Raw genomic sequence first — 19,792 nt, forward strand, 5'->3', positions numbered from 1 at the left:
AAAACATTTTTTAAAATTTAATTTCATCATGAATATGATTTTATTTATTGACATAAGTATTGGAATACAATGAACAAATTATCTTTAATTTTTTAAAACAGAAGGGCACAGTTTGAGAACTGACTGGTTATGGGTAAGTCCTTTAAACCTATTCCAGGTCGTAGTCTCTTTACCAATAAAGTAAAAACCTTGAAACAGATATCTCTAAAATTCCTTACAGTTTAAACATTCATATGATCATAGTTATTGATATACAAATTTGGTAAGTGCTAGGTTTTTAAAAAATGGAAAATATGTTAAAATGATGTGTGACCTTTAACAAAACATCCTGTGAATCAGTGAAAATGAGAATTCTCTTACCTTTCTTATCCTTTACTCTCTTGACACATGTAAGCACAAATTGTATTTCTGTCTAATATGTTTAATAGTAAAGTCTTCCATCTCACTTTTTATCTGTAAGAAAATATCTATTTTGGTTTGCTTTCTCTCCCCATATCAAATTAAAAACTGACTCAGTGCTAACTAAATATTATTTTCAGAAGATTAATATTTTAACTGAACATTACCATTCCTAAAACATGTTCTTGCTGTATTTATTATTTCTTAACCTTAAATAGCTCCAATTATATCCAACACAGAAATGTGTTTGACATTCTTGTCCAAAATGTGTGTTCCCTTGAACACTAATCCTCAGAGATGCTTCATTAATGGAGGTGAATCAAGTTTGGTAAATACTTTATAGTCTACCCCCTAACCACCCTGGAAGATTCACTACACACACCCATTACAATAGTGAAAAATCCTACAGCAACTAGCCCTATTTAATTTTAATTCATTTCTCAAATTTACTTAGCCATAGAACTCTTTTCTGCAGGGACTATAGGAAGAGTCATAACACCTGTAGAATTAGTGTTTTGAAGAACATACTTAGAAATTAATGATGTAAAGTCAGGGCCTTCCCCTTTTAGCTGTATTTCAAGAAACATCTAATATTACTGCTCTATACCACTGTGGTTTATCCTTGGACATAACTTCAACATCCCTTTGAAGCCAGTTTATTATTGGCACTGAATTGTGGACAAGGACACCTGATGCATAAAATCCCTGGCCTTAATGATGGTTTGACAGCAGACAAAGTAACTTGGGTAAAATACCTCAGTAAGTAGAATCAGTTCTTTGTTATCTTGTTACCCTCTGGCTATCAGCTACTCACTGAGGCTTGTCCTATCTATGCAGATCTCAAAATTACTTGTCCCTTAGCACACCCCACATCTGTCTCCATCAACATTCTTATTCCTGCAGTGCTAGGTATTAGGAAAGGAAATTGAATAATTTATCTGGTTCATTTATTTAAAATAGGGCTGTTCTTATTTGCGATCACTTGTGCTACTTTTACTTGCCTCTTCCTCCTCCATCCTTTCACTTCCACATCTTATAGCCCTGTAAATAATTGCTTATTTTATGAGTGTTAACTGTTTCCTTTCATTTGCTCCTAGCTGATTTTATCATCCTATGTGTGTCATCCTAGTCATACCTCATACTTAATCGTCTTTCTTTTATAATTTAGTTATAGGCTTGACTAAAACTAGTTTAGATGACCTAATAAAAAAATCATGTGTGTTAATTTAATGAAAGACTTTTAATGGAAACAAATGTATATTAATTTAATGGAGGTTAATTACAACTCCACGATATGTGTTCAACTGCTGCCATCTCTGTACATATACAGATTCCCCTCAGCGCTTGTAATTGTTGCTGTCTCCCGATTTAGAGGCTACTATAGACATTTTCAGTAGCATTTAATCATATTTAACTGTTCTGCTAGTTAATGGAACTTGGTATCTTGCTGCTTATGAAAAATAAGCTCTTGCTAATCAAACATACATACTCTCTTTTTCTGCTTAGTGAACACACTTCTCTTTTTAAAAAATACATGTATAAATATTGAGTTAATAAGTTGCAAATTTAATTTTTAAAATGTTAATTTTTATTTATTTATTTTTGCTATCTGATGTTCCTCATGAGCTTTAGATTTTAAGCTTCCCAGTGAACTTCTTCAGACTTTTTTCAGAATTGACCATGTAGGTCTTCATTCTAGCATATACATATTCAAGCTCAAAATTTAAGTATGCATATCAGAATTTTGTGCAGAGATGTCTGTGCTTTATCACTAAATTGTGGGATTATTGTTTGAGCTCCATACTTCTGATTCAGGTTAAAATATTTAGCAGACATCTAAAATGCATTGTAAAGAATCTATGTAAAGTAATACTATTTACCACTATTCTCTGACAAGCACTATATATATTATTTTTACTTTACATTTTGGCCATGTGGTAATACTGTACATTTCCCCTGAAGTCATAATTTTCAAATGAAACCACCATACCTTTTAGTGCTAGGAGCTTAGTAAAATGTGTCAAGAAAGACCTGCTCACGCCTGACTGTTTGTTTTGGAGAAACGTACTGAATCTTCCTTATGTGTTTGTTTTTGATATCACTAAACAGTGACTTTCAAACTTAACATAGTTATATAGTTCTCATTATGGTTGCATGCTTTTTGATCTGTATGCTATCTCAATTTTGGAACCCATTGAATTTTTATTTTTCTAAATTAGTTTGTACCCATTAATCTTATAAGCATTTACAGTGCTTGTTTTTAATAACTTATTAACAAACTGCTAGTGGTGTTTTTTCAAATATCTTGTACCTGAAAAGATAGCTTATGGGTAAAAAGAAGTAGTGATACTGTCTTGTTATTTTATCTTTATCTAAATTTCAAGGTCACGTCATTCACAATGTCATCACTAAGTCCTCTCTTAAGTAAGATCAATGCTTTTTTTAATTGACTGCTAAGTAGAATTAAATCTCTGGTTAGCAGTTATCCAACTAGTCATCACTAGCAAAGTTCATCTCAAATGATTTGATGTGGCTATTTGAATTGTGAATCAGAATTTTATAATTTGAACAAAGAAAAGATATCTAGCAAATTGTGCTGTTTTTATAATAAAAACAGATTTGGAAAGGCTAAGTGATACAGCCAAAGTCATACATCAGTGGTACAGCTGGAACTAGAATCCAAGTCTGTGTCTTTTTCTCCTTTTTTAATTTTTTTTTTTTTTTTTGCCTTTTATTGTGATCTTGTTTCCTTAGTGCTTATGTCTCTGAAATAATCAGTCATACCAGTTTGCTTCAAGTTGTTCTAAAAAGCTGTATCCTGATATTTTCTCTTTAAGTTGTTTTACTTATCAGTGCCACTAGTTAGCCTCTAATTGCTTATGTATCCTGTTTTTTATCTCTCATTTCAAATGTTGATTCATGTTTTTGCCCCTTGTTATTTATAGTATTGACTATGTATTCAAAATGTCATATACCAGTATGAGAAGCCAAAATTCCAGCAAATCGCTGAAATATTTCTAAGCATCCAGTTGTTTGGTATCATTTAGGCAAAACATATTAATGAAAGAACCTTGCTCTGTTAATACAGAAATTTTGTTATTGCATAAACCTGGGTTTTGCCCATGAAGTTGATGTTGAATGTGACTAAAAATATCATTAATCTAGAACTACAATAATATAAGTTGAGTCTCTTAGAACATATAGAGCTTTTTGTTAGTGTTTTAGATCAGCTAAAGAAGATCTTTTCTAAATGTTGTTTTTAAGTCTTGCAGGTAGTTTATAGATTTTCACCATCATTTTTTTATTTTATTTGAAATAATTATAGATTCCAAAAGTTGCAAAAATATATAGAAGGGATACCTTATGCTCATCACCATTTTCCCCCACTAATATATCTTACATAATTCTAACACAGTATCAAAACCAGGAATGTCATCTTATGTGGATAGAGTCATGTAACCACCATCATAATTAAGATATAGCACTCTTCCCTCATCACAAAGAATTCCCTTAACATCTCCTCCCCATACCTCCCACAATCATCCTTAACACTTGGCACCCACTAATAATAGCATTTTACTTTGTTTATACCTTCCTACTCAACCTACAGACCTGATCTGATTTTTAGAAGACTGAATGCTTATCATAACATGCCTATCTTGTTATCCCAGATATCAAGACAATTATATTATGATATCATAAGATGGATTCACCTTGTAAAAAATAGCTGATTCATGCTCCTTCCTTACTGGAACAATGTCTATCTACACAGAAAAAAAAATGAGTATAAAATTTTAATTGTGCCTACCTTACAGTAAAACATAGTGGCAAGCAATAAAAATAAATGACAATCTTGATATTATGATTCTAATGAAGCAGGTTATTTCAATTTGTGTCGTCAGTACCACCACCAAAATAAAAGAAAGAAAACAAAACCAAAATAAGTGTTAATGTTTTCTCATCTAGAATATATTTTAAAGTAAAGCAGTGCTCACTTTAATATGTTTTTGTACTACCTTTCATCTTACATGTACTACTTGCTCATCTTATCTTTGTTTTTAACAATTAACAAAATTTTAAGACCCAGGCTATTCAAAAGAGTTTTGAATATACATTTTAATACATTATTTTAAAAATTAAATTCTGATACTGGCTATAACTAATTTTAAATTAGAGAAGTTGATTAAAATATTTTAACTTCTTGAACATTCGGTTCTCATCTACTAACCCATAATTTCCTTCATACTTTGGAAGGTTATAAAGAGCCAGAGATCTTGGCCTTTGAATCTTCTCATTTACTTGTAAGGAAACCAAACCTTATAAAATCCAACAACTAGTTGTGTTAGTAGTAACTTGATCTGAACCCAAATCTCCTCACTTTCAGTACATATCTTCTCTGTTGCTATATATAATTTATTGAGAAATTTTATTTATTTATTTTTTTAAATAGGATTTCCCCTTTTTATTTTTTTATTTATTATTTATTTATTTATTTATTTATCCATCCAAGCACTGGGTACAGTCAGAAGCACGGGAGGGTGAGAGAATTCACCAGAGCCAGAGCGGGGAGCAGAGCAGGCAGAAGGACTGAAGTACACTGCTGAGGGAAGCAGCGGGCGGCAGGAGAGGTCTGCGGGCCATGTGGGACCCTCCTCCGGTGGCCGGGGAGCAGCCGGGGATCGAACCGGCGCTGCAGAGGCTGCGGGCAGCTTCGCAACCCAGAACTCAACCCCTGCGCCACCGGGGAGGCCCTTATTGAGAAATTTTAAATGATTGTCATTTAAAGTAGATCACTCTTTAGCAAAAAATGTCTGAAGTTTTCTAAATATTTAAATATTTTTATTATAATCAAGCCAATTTTTAACAAGCCATAGTTTAAGTCATGATTTGAGATTAGATTTAAATTCTGACATAGAATTGGTATATCAATTTCTGTTTGAAAATATAAATTTATTCCATTTCTCAGATACATCTGTTTTAATGTCAATAAGGTATACTGTTTACAAATTTTAGAATTTCAGATTTGTGTTAATATTTTCAGGTAACCTTCTGAAATTATAAATTATCCCAATTTTGTCCTTAGGTATTTTATTGAGTTTAGGTATTTTATTGCCAAATGATCTTGCTATAGTTTTTTTTTTTTTTTTTTAAGGATTCTTTATGTTGCTACAACCTGTATTGATTAATTTTTGATTTTTTGGTTTTCAACTCTAGGAGTCTCTACCACCCGTCCAGTTTGACTGGAGTAGCAGTGGCCTTACTAACCCTTTAGATGGTACGTCTCTCCGTAGAGCCTCTAGCACCAGAGCTAGAGTTAAGAAAGCTACAAAGTTCAGACAGACTTCTCTCTGCTGATTTTCATTTTTGTTTGAACATAACTTCTTATCTTTGGAAATTCAGGCTTTCTTTCTGAATAGTAATTGCTCAAGAAACCAGCCATTCCTATTATTAACAGTATTAATGTCCAAATATAGGTAGTAGTAGCTTGATAAAATTTTGTTTCTTTATCTTAAGTCAAAATAAGCTTTTATTTATTTTTTAGAAATATCTAGGTAGTCTAAATGATAGGTAGGACCAATTTACTTGAAAATTTTTTCTGTAGTTTTATGGAATTTTCTTGGATGCAAAGTATTGTGACTAGAGATGGCTTTAAAGCACAAAGCACAATTATTTAACCAAAAACAATGTGCAAATAGATCATATTTATTGAGTCAAAGTAGTTTTGAGATTTAATAATATTTTATAGAATACTTATATGCAAATGGAAGTGAATAATTTTCTTGATCCTTTTTCTAAAACATCTCAAAATGCTAGAAGGTAGTTCCAGAAATAGTGGATTTCATTTATGACTTAAAAAGGAATGACTGAAAAAGGAATAACTATTCCAGTAATGTGGGATCTTGAAAATAAATAACACAAAATGCTACTTTTCCAGTAAGTTGACACCACAAGTTTTAATTGGACCTTTAGATAAAATTACTCTTAGTCCTTATACTTCCTCAGTTTGAGTCAATGTCTAAAACACCTGTCAGTTTTTTGACTTTTCCTTATAGTGGGAGGCCTAGACTATCTGGAAAGCATCCAATTGAATAACAGTGCTGAAGGAAAGCCTGGATGCACATTTTACTGTTGTCTGGTGTCTTTATTCAGTCAAATCATTATGCTTTTTATTAACAGACTACTTCTATAAAAATGTATACTATTTCTGATTACTGTTTCAGAGTTAAAGGGGAACAGTACAGCTTGAGGTTGCACATCAGGGTAGGGCAGTTATGACATTCCTTATTATATTATTTTAAACTAAGTTAATGTATTGGTGCGTGTCCTGAAACTGACGACTTTGTCACTCTTGAAAAGTCATTAATTAGAAACCAGCACTACTAACATGAAAGATTGATTTGGGCATGTACTGTGTGATTTGATGTTGAGTTAAGATTAAAGTATTGTTTCCCTTTAACGGGTATACCTTCCCCTTGATCTTTCTGGTATGGCTTGAGTTTTGATTGAAAGAACTGAATTCCTAACTAAAACCTTACTAAGTGTTAATTATTTACATTGTACATGAGAAAATGTACATTGAATTAAATTGTTACTTTAGAAATGTCCTTAGTAATGAAAAACTGATACTGTACACATTGTTTTAATGTTGATTTTAAAATGTGTAATGACTACTAATTATAACCTGCATGTTCAAGTGTGTGTCTTACCCCTTTTTACACATAACCCCTCCTCCCTTGGCTTACCTTCTGTGTGGCTGCCTACCAACACGGTCACTGAATTTCAAGCTAGTGGAGGTTCCACTCTTCTGAACCTTGATTTCTTTGGGCCCGTGGATGACAGTAGCTCTAGCAGCAGCACAACAATCCCAGGTCAGCAGAGTGTTAAAACCACAATTCTAGTTTATTTACTAAAAGCATGACCACATTACTTGACTTTCCTATAAACAAGGAAACAAGTAGATTATATTCTTTATAATGTCTTTTCTAATACTTTTCTTTCATGTATCTATTGTTGTTTTCTAGTATCTGACTATTACAAATGACTTATGTGAAATGTATTTTAAGGAAAGTTTTCTCAGAGTGTGATATTCAGAGCTGAGAGTAGTTTCTTGGAATAAAACAACCCTAATGTCCTTAGACAGTTAAAGGAGTTTTTTTTTTTTTTTTCTGTGTTTAAAATGTGATATTTTATATGCTTATTTTTTAAAAATCATGTTCTATAAAGCCATTTGAAAAAAAAGTTTAGAGATATAAGAATATTTTAGTACACACAGATGACTTTACATTGTAGTGCTGTGATAATAGAAACTTTACAGAACCTAGCATTTAATTAGTTGTTTATTAGTGCTGCTAGAGGTATAATTAGGTTTCAAAATGTTGGAATCTAGCACTTAGTTGCATAGTCCCAAGTAGAACTATTACTGTTTTTAATGTAGCTCTCATATAGAAGTATTCTGTTTTCCATGGAGGAAAGAAATGTTACAAAAGTTAATGATAGAAAACCTTTGCTATGAGATACTAAAAGCCAGGAATTAAGACTTACTGGAGTGCCTGTTAATGTTTAGCCCTGCGAAAGTTCAGTTCATTGACCAAAGAACTAATGTAATTTGTCATTTTCTAACTGAATAAAAGATTAAAATATAATGGCATTTTTATGTTTATATTTTATTTGATATTATTTTAATGAATCCCTATCATCCCAACTAGTGATCTGGTTAATCACAACTGTTGGTCACCAGACAGCTGTTGGGGTGCTATACAGACGCTGATTGCATAGCAAGGATCCCTCCCCATTTTCACTTGGAGCCATTTACACAGCCAGCCTGGTTCCTAAATTTTTGCTGGGTTTGTTGTACTCTATTAGATAATCTTACCACCCACTTCCAGTAGTTTAGGAGCCATGGCGAAAGGGGGGAGACCGAAAGAGTCAACTGAGGGTGAGCCTGGGAAACACGATGCCCGTTTCCAAGACCTGGTTGTGGAAATCTGAACCTCAATAAGGAAGTTCCAAAGCCACGTGGTAGAATGACTGGATTCCCCAAACCTAATCCCCTCTTTATTTTCACTGTTTCCAAGATTTTACAAGTATATGAAAAAAACCAATGTGTCTGGTTTTGACTACAAAAATGATATTTGCTATTTACTTAAATTCTTTCTAAATGTGGGCTTTGGAATGACTTGGGTGAACTGATTAGTTGTTTTAAATATTTAATGATGGGGGGTTGGAGGGAAGAAAAACAACCACAAACTTATGTATCAGTTTCCTTGTCACTGTATTCCCAAGAATGAATTACTAAGCTCCCATTTTTAATTTTCTCTCAGCTTTGTTTTGTCATGTATTACAGTTTAAATGAGGACACTATTTTTGGATGCCTAAAATCTGATTTAAATTTAATTTTTGGTTACATTTCAAACTCAGTTAAAAACTATGCATAGGAGCACAAATAATCTGACCATATAAAGAAGTACAGAAATTACCTGATAACCAGGCTCAGTATACAAAGCTTCGAGAAAAGCAGGTGGCTTCAGAAGCTTAGAAATGTAATGGAAGTTAAATTAGCATGCTCAAATGTGGTCCTTGTTACTTTGGAACCTTTAAATATTTTTGTTCTGTATTTTTACTAATATGCTCTCTCTGCTTTATAAACTTGATCAAATTTGCTTGGCTTCTTTTTATTGCTATTGGGTTTTGTTAAAACAACATCAAACTCTAGGTACCAGCACCTTCCTTAGTATTCCATTTCACCACTTGCTTGCACTTTTTCTGACTTGTTTCTGGGAAAGTCATTTTGTCTTAGCTCGCTGTTTAATTATTTTGTGTGTGAGACCTAAGGTTGGCATAGAATTTGGTTGGCTAGCTTTGGTTATATAACTAAACTATGCCTCATTAAGGTTCTGTTTAAAAAAAAAAAGAAAAGAAAAACTCTTCCATCAAAAAAATCACTCCTTAATTATTAGTGTAGAGTAAGTAGCTCTCTTGTTAGAGATAAAATTTAGCCATAGTACTTTTTTCTTTTTTTGTTTGACGGTGTTTGGTTTGGGCTCAAGGGGGTTGTTGGGGTTTTTTGTTGTCTTTTTTAATCTCCCACTTTACTGTTTGTCCACTGGCCAGTATTTTACAAATCCAACTAAGTTTTTACTAGTACTTTCCTGTTGCCAGTTAGAATGTAGTAGTTTATTCTGTACTATGCAATGCATTGGACATCATTTTAAATGTGTTTACTTGGAATTGAGCCTTTCACAGTGGAGGAAAGAGGTACTTTGGGTTCATTTTGTCCCTTTACAACATCTACACTTTTTACACCCTAATTGCTACTTATGTAATTACTATAGAAATACAAAGAAAAGGTTTTTTAAAAAGGTATTTTGAAACTGTACCTTAATGACATACTGAGAACTTGGGAAAGTCAACGGACATTTTCTATAGCCTTCCTTCCTTCATGGTAACTGTGGAAGCTGCTTTTGCTTGTTTGATTTCTGTAAACATCTGAGATCTATGTTTCCATCTGCTAGTCATCTGCAAAGTTGGTTAATAGAAGACAGTTCCCGGTTGTCCCTTTAACCTTGAAATATCTTAAGGGGAGGAAATTTGTTAATTTCAATGTATGTATTTATATATCATTTATCTGCTGGTCTTCAGAACTTTTGTAGAAATAATAAGTAAAAATTGATAAAGCATAAGACATTGTTCATTACAATCTGCTTTTCTCTTATATACCCTAAAACTATTAAACTTTTTATCTCACATAATTTCCTATTATCAAAAAAAGTGTAGGATTACACTTTTTTTCTGATTATTATCCCAAGTTCTGCTTTAGTTGAGAATATTTAATTGTTCTTTTCTAGTCATCAGTGTTATAAATATAAATCTATGTTCATGGAAACATAAATGTATATTTTAGTGAAGACAGATGGGGAAGGACTTTATAGACTTTTCAATAAATCTAACTCAACTTCATTTTAGTTCCTCTAATAAGACATTTCAGCTATTAGCCACTAGATTCAGATATGAGACTATAGAAATATAGTTAACCCTTGAGATGACTTTCAGTTTGTCCAAAAGTAATGTTTTTGTTCACTTTTTCTGAGAATAGTTTACCCTCCTCACATATTACCTCAAGAAACAACAATGTGCTTTGAATAATATTTCATGCTTAGATGATTAGAATATAGTTAAACCAAATCATATACCATATTTGAGACTTTATTTTAGCTTCTAAACCTTGATATGGAAGAAAAAATGGTCAGGGAGGTAGGGAGAGAAGGAGATTCAAAAATAAGGTTAATCAGTCTATTTAAAAGTTAAGATGTCATATTTATATAACAAGGTATGTGCATTCTATTTATAAAACATCAGTAACTTTCATATAATAAACGAATCCAAATTTGCAGGAGTTTTCTACAGCAGATAGAAATTTTAGAATTATTTGGGTGGTATTGCAATATATATGTTAAATTAATTAATTTTATACCAAAGTAAAATTTTTAAGTTATTTCCTACTTTATGAGAACTGTGAAAAATGGAAGTTATAATTTAAAAAAAAAAAATGTCACCTAAAGATGTGTTGTGTTGTAAAAGGCTCAGATGTTTACAGAATAATTGCCTTTTGCATCTTGGATTGTGGCTAATTGAGTAACCCATTGCATTTTGCCATCACTGACTATCATTTTATACTATAAGGTGTGGATCCAGAGTTGTATGAGTTAACTACTTCTAAGATGGAAATCTCCACCTCGAGCCTCAAAGTAACTGATGCTTTTGCAAGACTCATGTCCACAGTAGAGAAGACAAGCACATCTACCAGGTAAACACCTAGTGCTCATTCCACACATATTTTGAATTCTGTGTTAAAATAACCCAAATGGTAAAGCACAGGAGTTGGCACTGTTTCAATAGATTTGTGAAAATTCACTTCATATTTGTAAAAACCAATGGATGACTAATTCCAGAAAGCGGTATCAAATTATTTTTCATTATGAACTTTGTTAGAGAAATGCTATTTCATAAGACTAGTGAAGACTGACAGATAGGTTTTTCTTCCCCCCACCCAACTTTGTGGAGAAAAATTCTGTTATAAGTACTGATAGCACAAAGCTGTTGTAGAAACTACCCCCTTCCCTTCATAACTACTGATACTATCTGATAATACAGTTTCGCGCACCCAGAGTCACTGAGGCTACAGTAGGGATGACCATTATTTTATTTGCTGAATTTTCCCTAATGTGCAGCCCCTCTGAATTGGTTTTTATTGGTGGGACCCTCACCGGTGGCTGGGGATCAAACTGGCGCTGCAGAGGCTGCAGGCAGCCTCATAACCCAGCGCTCAACCGCTGCGCCACCAGGGGAGGCCCCTGAATTGGTTTTTAAAGCCCTATTTTATCAGGCTTTCTGGGAGCTTCTTCACAGGCACAACCTTTAGAAGAAATTTCCATTTTTCAGTGTTGGAACCAGACACAAGGATTTGGGCTATGAAGATTCAGAAAACCTTTGTTTTTACATAATTAGGCACTGGAATTAGGCTTTGTCATTTTAGCCCTGAGATTAAGCCCCTTCCTAATAAGGTAATCATAATGAACCAGGGAATCACTGTTGTAAGAGCAAATACTGTTTGATTGGCATACCAGTTCTCTTGCCCCAAGTTCATGACTCATCAGCATTTCAAAGTGGAAATATTTTTTACCTATTGCCCACTTTGGCAGAAGTATTATAGCTCTTTCTCCTGAATAAATACATTCCACTCACATGTCAGCTTCAGATTTCTCTTTTAAATCAATTCTGTAGGAGAACATCCATTTTTAAAGTTTGTGTGTGTGTGTGTGTGTGTGTGTGTGTGTGAATAGTAAGTGCTTACCTGACTTCAAACTTGAACTTGAATTATCATACTGCCTTTCAAATTGTATTGTATGTCTATATTTGTGTTCATTCAACAGGTAGTACTATTAATACTTACAATTATGAAAAGGCATTATTTGTTTTATAATTACAGCTACCCTTAACTATTCCATGGAATGGATTTGTAACATGTACATTCTTGTTTGTCCACAGATTCTCTCCTTTGTTCTCATTGCCCGCTTTCTGTGTAGAGACACTACCTGGCACCGCTAAAGCCTCTGTTAGATGAACCTACTAGTAAATGAAGCCTTTGTGGGCTTTGTCCTTGCTCTCTAATTTTTTTCTCTTGCCAAATCATATTTTCAAATTGAAATTCTCATACACGTTTCTTATCCATTTTTTTGTATATGTTAACCAAAACTCTGTTGCTTTCATTGTTTGGCCTTTCCTTGTTATTTTTTAGAAAATTTTTTCCCCAAGGACAGTCCTGTTTCCCTCTGCAGTCTCACTCTATACTTTTCAAGTCTAAGTGCTGAGAATTCATTCTTTGTGCCATTAGGAGGAGCTCTAGACCACGTTGTTAACTTGCTTGTTCTCCTAACTTTTTAGCTCATCCTTAAAGAACGTGCTGTACGCTAACTAGGGAACTTTGCCAACTCCTATCACTTTAAGAAGTCATTTTCATTTTTCCCCTCATCTCTACTGCGATGGAATGAACTGAAACTACAGTGTGTATCCCAGGGTCTGTGTAGTACCTACATTGAGTTACTCTCTAGTGCTCTCCAGCTTCAGATTTAAAACATAATAAATTGAAAACATAATAAATTGAAAACAAACTGGTTGCCAACATTTTTTTTTTCTTGTGTGATGAATTATTTGAAAATGGTGAGAAATACAAAACATTCACAAGTCTTACAGTTAGTTAATGCTGTAAAATGTCACCATGAGTGACTCTCAATTGTGCAGGGAAGAGAAAGGGGAATGGCATAGTGTCAGAAAATGTCAGTGTCTTTGCTTTCATCTTTTTTTATTTCAAATGAAATGAAAAAGTAAAACTTAGCAAAACTTTGCCTCTTGTCAATATACAGAAGATCAAGTGAGGAGACACTGAAGGACTATTGAATAAGAAAAGGTTAAGAAGCAGTGATCTAGGTAGAGAAAATTTGACGTGTAACAAACAGCATCCCATACTGCTAAGTGCTGTTGCATATGTCAAGAAATTACATGTGCTTTTCATGCTTTACTTGACCGTTGTGAAAGTGACTTCTCACTTTTCAAAGAAATCAAAATTCTTAGTTTTAAAATAGTTTTATCTTCTTGCTTGTCTTTTTTAATAAGGGGGGGGAAATTACTTCCTAATCTTAATCGGCGGTTGGCCAGCAAGCTAGTTGCCACAAAGGTATAACTGAAGTTTATACAAGGCAAAGGTTTTTTTTAACCTTTTAATTGAGATATAGTTGATGTGCCGCAAAATTTACTCTTCTCAATGTACAATATAATGATTTTCAGTATATTCCAAAGTGTATTCATAAGGGTGCACAACTCTACCGCTAATTACAAAACATGTTATCAACCCCAAAAGAAAACTCCATACACACTAGCATTTGCTTCCTATCTGTCACTTTTTCCAGCCCCTGACAACCACTAATCTTTGTGTCTATGGATTTGCCTATTCTGATTATTTCATAAATGGAACCATGTGATATTCAGCCCCTCATGGCTTCTTTAACTTAGCATAATGTTTTCAATTTCATGTTACATGTATCAGTACTTTTCATTCCTACTTATGGTTGTGTAATATTCCATTATATAGATATCTCACATTTTGTTTATTAATCCAGTGCTGGATATGTAGATTGTTGCTACTTTTTGATCATTATGAGTTATGTTGATATGAACATTCAGTACAAGTTTTCGTATAGACAAATGTTTTCAGTTTTCTTGGAAGTAAAACTGCTTAGCCATATGGTAACTCTCTCTGTTTCACTCTTTGAGGAACTGTGCAAAAGGTATGAGCATTCCAGTTTTTCCACATTCTCCCCAAAACTTTGTCTCACTTTTTCTTTATAGCCATCCCAGTGATTATGAAGTAATATCTCATTGGTTTGCATTTCCCTCATGGTGAATGATGTTGAGCATCTTTGCAGATGCTTACTGACCATTTGTATATATTCTCCAGAGAAATATCTGTTTGTGTTCTTTGTCTATTTTCATTGGGTAATTGTTCTAGGAATTTTTTACACATTTGAATATTAGACCTTTATCATACATGATTTACAAACATTTTCTCATCTGTGGTTTATTTTTCACTTTTATGATAAAGTCCTATAATAAATACAAAAGTTTTTTTAATTTTGAGGAAATCCAATTTTTATATATACCTTTTTGTTGCTGTTATGCTTTAAGTGTCGTATCTAAGAAGCCATTGCCTACTTCAAGGTTGGGAAGATTTACATGTAGGTTTTCTTCTAAGAATTGTATAGCTTCAACTCTTACGTTTAGGTCTTTGACCCATTTTGATTTAGTATTTAAATATGATATAGGAGCCCAACTTCATTCTTTTGCATGTGGATGTACAGTTGTAACAACATTGTTGAAAAGACTCTTCTTTCCCCCATTGAATGGTCTTGGCACTCTAGTTGAAAATTGATTAACTATAAATAGGTTGTTTCCATCTGTTTCACGATTGCATTCTATTCAAAAAAGGGACAGATATTAACTAGAGAGAATATAAATTAAAATTAGGTCACTGCCTGTCTTTGAGAAAAGGTCATGCTATAACTTTATTTTCAAATAATCCTCAGCATTTTCTTCTTTCTTATATTCTAAGAAAACTAGATCACATCACTGGCTGTGACTACAGAAAAATGCACAAACTGTGTAAATTTTTTTCTTATTTTAAAATACAACTTCATATTTCCTCCCCTGAAATAAGACCATTGCTAGAAACTTTAGAATAATCTTTACCAACCGTTCCTTGGGTGAAAGCTTCTTCCTAGCTCTCCTTTTGCACACTCCGGACTGCACTTAACAAATGAGGGCATCCATTTGGGTGCAGTTTTATTTGCAACGTTTTACATAATCTTTAATCACTACAGAAGCAGTAAGATATATTGTTGAAAGTTAAATTAAAAGTTAAAGTATCATATTCTTACCACTCAGATCACCATAGCTCCTTTGTGCATATTCTTTCAGATCCTTTTCTATGCAAATCTACATGTTTGTGGTATTTTACCAAAAAGGAGATTTTGTACACCATATTGAATTCAAGCTACTCTTTCAGTCAGTGACCTCCATCTGTTAATATCAGTAAAGTTTCAGTTCATCTAATGCACAGGCTGTATTCAGTTTTCCCCAACAATGTTCTTTCTGCTTTATCCAAACCAACATCCGTTCTACAACTACTGTACCTGACTGTTAAGACTCTTAAGTCTCCTATAACCTAGGTTATCTACCCCATCCCTTTTGATTTTTCAACCTAATGCTAGCTTGTTTAAAAGATGATTTTAAATAAATTGGTCACTACCAGTTATCCCAAACTGTAGATTTAGCTGTAGCTTCCTTGAAATCAGTATTTAATATGTTTTTATATTCTCCTTCCTGCATACTGAAAATTCTAAGGGTCTGATGGACTCAGGTAAAATATTTTGGCTAAAGTGCATCATATGTTGCACGTAATGTCATATGTTGCACGTAAAGCCATGTAATGTCTGATGGACGCCGACGCCATCATTAGTGATGCTGAGATTGACCATGGGGGAGAAGTTGACCTTTTTCCATTATACTCTTCCAGTTTTTCACTTTTAGATTAAAAAGTGAGCTATCTGGTTTCACTTAGGAATGATGCCAATAACCAACTCCCCATGAAACATGCACCTACACATTTTGCCAGCATTTGCATGCAATCCAAACTGTAGATTTTAATCAAAAGTTTATATTAACATTTCATCCTTCTGAGAACCCCAAGAACTGAATTCAGCATTGGTTGATCTGCTGATGATTTCAGTGTTCCTAAAATTGACCTCCTGCTGAAGAACTTTGATCCTAAACACCTGATGTTTGATTTTTTTGGTCCTTCTATGAAATCTTTTTATTTAAGCCTGAAATAAAAAATGGTAACAACAGAAAAGTCTAGGTATAAAATAAAGGCCTACATCTAACTTCCCTTTCTCGCTTTATCTCCTGACTTCCTGCTCCCCATTCCAAGGACAAAGTAAATATTTCGGTGGAAGAAAGAACTTGTGTCACACCTCATAGAGTACCAACTACCCTTTACCATGAAAGATAATTGAGCTTTTTACAGTTGACGATTTTAAATGAATTTTCATCTACAATTAATATCTGTATTCTCCAGTTCTTCTTTCAATATAGTTAACAAGGGGAAAGGGTTGGATTAAGCCACATTTGAAGCTCAGTTGGCATTTTCTATAGCTAACCTGCTGGGAAGACCTGGGTCACCAGGAATTCCGCCCATCTGTGGCAGGCACCAAACTGCTCACTTCTTATGTCAGGGACCAGTGTGGTAACATACGCTTTATCCACAGGGCCCTGACAGGACCCTAAGATTTCCCCTCTCCCCGAGTTCTTCCTGCCTGTGTCCATCTTAACATCAGCAGCTGCTCTTAGTGCTGCTGCTTTTGGACATACCATCCGTATCCCACAGGACTGAGGTGCAGTGTTTTTGAACTGAGGGCTTTCTCTCCTGGAATTCCCCATTGGGGATGAAGAAAGCCTGAGGTTAAAATGATTAAGGTCTTGTGCCAAACATACTTTGTTTTATGTTGAGGTACTTTTGGTAGTTTCATGGGAGGAGAGGAGGGGCAGGGGGAAATCCAGTTGGGTGGAGTGTTATCAGGACCATGGCATTGTATTTTTACTTGGTAATATTTTTGAAGTATGCCTATGTAGATGTTTTTTTTTGCCTTGTGTAAAACTGAACAATATACAGGTTCCCATGAATCTTTGTTCGTGCGTGCCCTAGCCATGTGAACATACATAAATAGGGCATGATAGTCATAGGAGATTTGGCATCTGGCACAGGAGAAAGGCTTAAAGGCATTGTGAGGTTTGGGAACGGGAGAGAGAAAGACACTCAAGCCCCCATGGATGGCTGTATCCTTTAAGAATAGATTTTCTCCTGTTCCACCAACAGTAAGGTCACATTAACATACTTCTCTTTTTCCTTTTGTCAATAGGAAACCGAAAAGAGAAGAGCACCTGAGTGAAGAAGCCATCAAGGTGATTGCTAGCCTTCCCGACTTAACGTTCATGCATGCCAAGGTGTTGATGTTCCCCGCCACATTGACACCTTCCACGAGCTCCCAGGAGAAAGCAGACTGATACCATGTGAACTGGACAGTTTCAATTGCTTTTCCTTCCCTCCATCCCTTCCCTACCATCAAAAGCATACTTGCTCTAATTAAAAAAATTCAAGTTGAGCTGATTTGTTGGTAAGCCTCACTAGAAAGGTATACATAGTAATGTATATTTATTTACATACTGAAGTCCTAAATTTATATTAGAAAACAATGTAAATAATTGGGGGTGAACATTTTTGAAGATTTATTCTTTTTGTGTTGCTGGGGTGTATACATTTATGTCTTTGTGAAATACACTGGTGGTGTCCTTCTTACAAAATTTTTGAAATAAAAAAAGAAAATTAAAAACTCAAATCTCCACTGTCTGAAATCCCCTTCAGTCTTTTCAGATTGCATTGACTGTGCTATTAATTTTTCATATCATATGTTGAAATACTTTTGCTATTATAATAAGTAAATTCCAAAGTCTCCATTTAATTTTTTTTTTTTTTTAATTTTCGTGTGGTGGGTTTATTTCAGTTTCTGCACTCTTTTTTAAATCTTTTCAGTCTGGCATATTGCTATTTGACCTTTTGCAAGGTACTTCATCAATTGCTCTTTGGTGTAGGGTATGATCATTGTTGGAATTTGATTGGAGGGGTTTAAAGAGATTGTGTCTGTTTTAATCAGTTTGGTTTGGAGAAGGACCAAATTATATGAATGTCTTACAATGAAATTTACTTGTTACTGATTTTTTTGTTCTATTGTACCACTGTTTTTGAGGATTTTGCACAGTGTAAAATGACATAATCATAGATTGCTATGGTTTAGGCTGTATATACAGTAAAAACTATGGGTTTTAAATGTTTGGGGAAATTCCTATGGAAAAAAGAGAGACATGTAGAAGAACCTCTAACAAGGTTAATGTGCATGCCAAGGTCTTTTGAGATTTCAGTGTGTAAATTTCCTTTTAGCTTACACAAAAATAAAATAATTTAAAAGAAATTTAGCTTGGTGTCTGTACTTTGATATCTGAGGGGAAATGTGATGAATTTGAATATGAGGTTTTATTCTGTTTTAAGGTTTTTAAATTCAGAGAAAATCTTTTTTTTTAAGATGTATTTTATTTATTTATGCATACAAGAGCTGAGATGCAGACCAGAGGTGCGAGAGGGGATAAGAGGATTCACCAGAGACAGAGCGGGGAACAGAACAGGCAGACTGACTGAAATACACTGCTGAGGGGAGCAGCGGGCAAGACAGGAGAGGTCTGCTGTGCCATGTGGGTCAGTTTCCTGGCTGGGGATCAAACTCGTGCTGCAGTGACTGCCGATAGCTTCATGGTGCTGAGACTTAACCCCATGAGCCACCAGGGAGACCCCAGAAAAAAATCTTTTGGTACAACTTCTTCACCTTTGTTGAAACCAGGAAGAAGTAGAGCCTGACCCATAAAAATTGGATCAGTGCTTTTAGCTACTGGGCTGTTTTTATGTAGAACATGAGACCACAAAAGAAATTCCCATGATTCACTATAAACATCTTCACCAGAATTGACATGGTCAAAGAAGGATTTGTAGAGAACTTTTTTCCTTCCAAGAAAATAAATGCATGAGATTAAGGTCAGCAGAAAATTTCTAGATGCTAGTTTTAAAATGCTAATATTAGATATTTCTTCAGCAAAAAAATCACAGACATTCCTTAAAGAGTGGCAGCCCAACCGTAGACCCCCTCATCTGCTATGAGAATGTTCTAGCGAAACCCTTTTGCACCTCGTTGGTTGACAGTTTCCTGCATTGCCAGGATGTTACACAGGTTTTCAAAACAGTTGCCTGAGTGTAATTAAATAGGGCCTGGAGTGACAATGCTTATCCTCCCATCTGTCTCCCACCGTTTCCCCAGCTTTATTCTCCCCAACTTTATCTTTTTCAAAGGCTTTCCTTAAACAGTCACGTCTTCAGTGCTCAGTGGGCCATCTGAGTGGAAGGATAAAAGTCTTCCTCAGCAGAACTGCATGTTTCAGTAATTGAGCCGTAAAGGGCTGCTGCTTCTGCAGTACATTTTAACTAAATTGTAATGATAATCTCCACCAACCTAAGTTCACTGCCCAATTATTAGCTGTGTTGCCATGAGAAAGTCAACTCTGTGCCTTAATTAGATTGTTTTTTAAAATAGGAATGATACTACCTACCTTGTGAGGTTGATGTATTAAATAATGAATGTAGAACACTTGTCACATGAGGAGACAGTGCAAGATAACCAGACCA

General features: G+C 34.4%; 1 protein-coding gene across 7 annotated transcripts in view; it reads left to right on the top strand.

Moving 5' to 3' along the window:
* The window catches only part of AFTPH (aftiphilin), a 59,716-nt gene extending 41,186 nt beyond the window's left edge, over window positions 1-18,530 (top strand). For 5 of the 7 annotated variants that reach the window (XM_054701642.1, XM_054701643.1, XM_037527488.1 and 2 more), the window contains 3 exons: window positions 5,614-5,674; window positions 11,080-11,203; window positions 17,427-18,530. In XM_054701642.1, the coding sequence (XP_054557617.1) occupies window positions 5,614-5,674; window positions 11,080-11,203; window positions 17,427-17,571 (330 nt within the window). In that variant the 3' untranslated portion in view covers window positions 17,572-18,530. Of the gene's footprint in view, window positions 1-5,613; window positions 5,675-7,184; window positions 7,269-11,079; window positions 11,204-17,426 lie in introns of those variants that run through there. The other 2 variants (XM_037527492.2, XM_054701645.1) reach the window with 2 other exon arrangements.
* Window positions 18,531-19,792: the final 1,262 nt, after the last annotated feature.

This window comes from Talpa occidentalis, unplaced genomic scaffold, assembly GCF_014898055.3.
Source record: "Talpa occidentalis isolate TD23 unplaced genomic scaffold, MPIMG_talOcc4v2.1 talOcc4.5, whole genome shotgun sequence".
Classification (NCBI taxonomy): domain Eukaryota; kingdom Metazoa; phylum Chordata; class Mammalia; order Eulipotyphla; family Talpidae; genus Talpa; species Talpa occidentalis.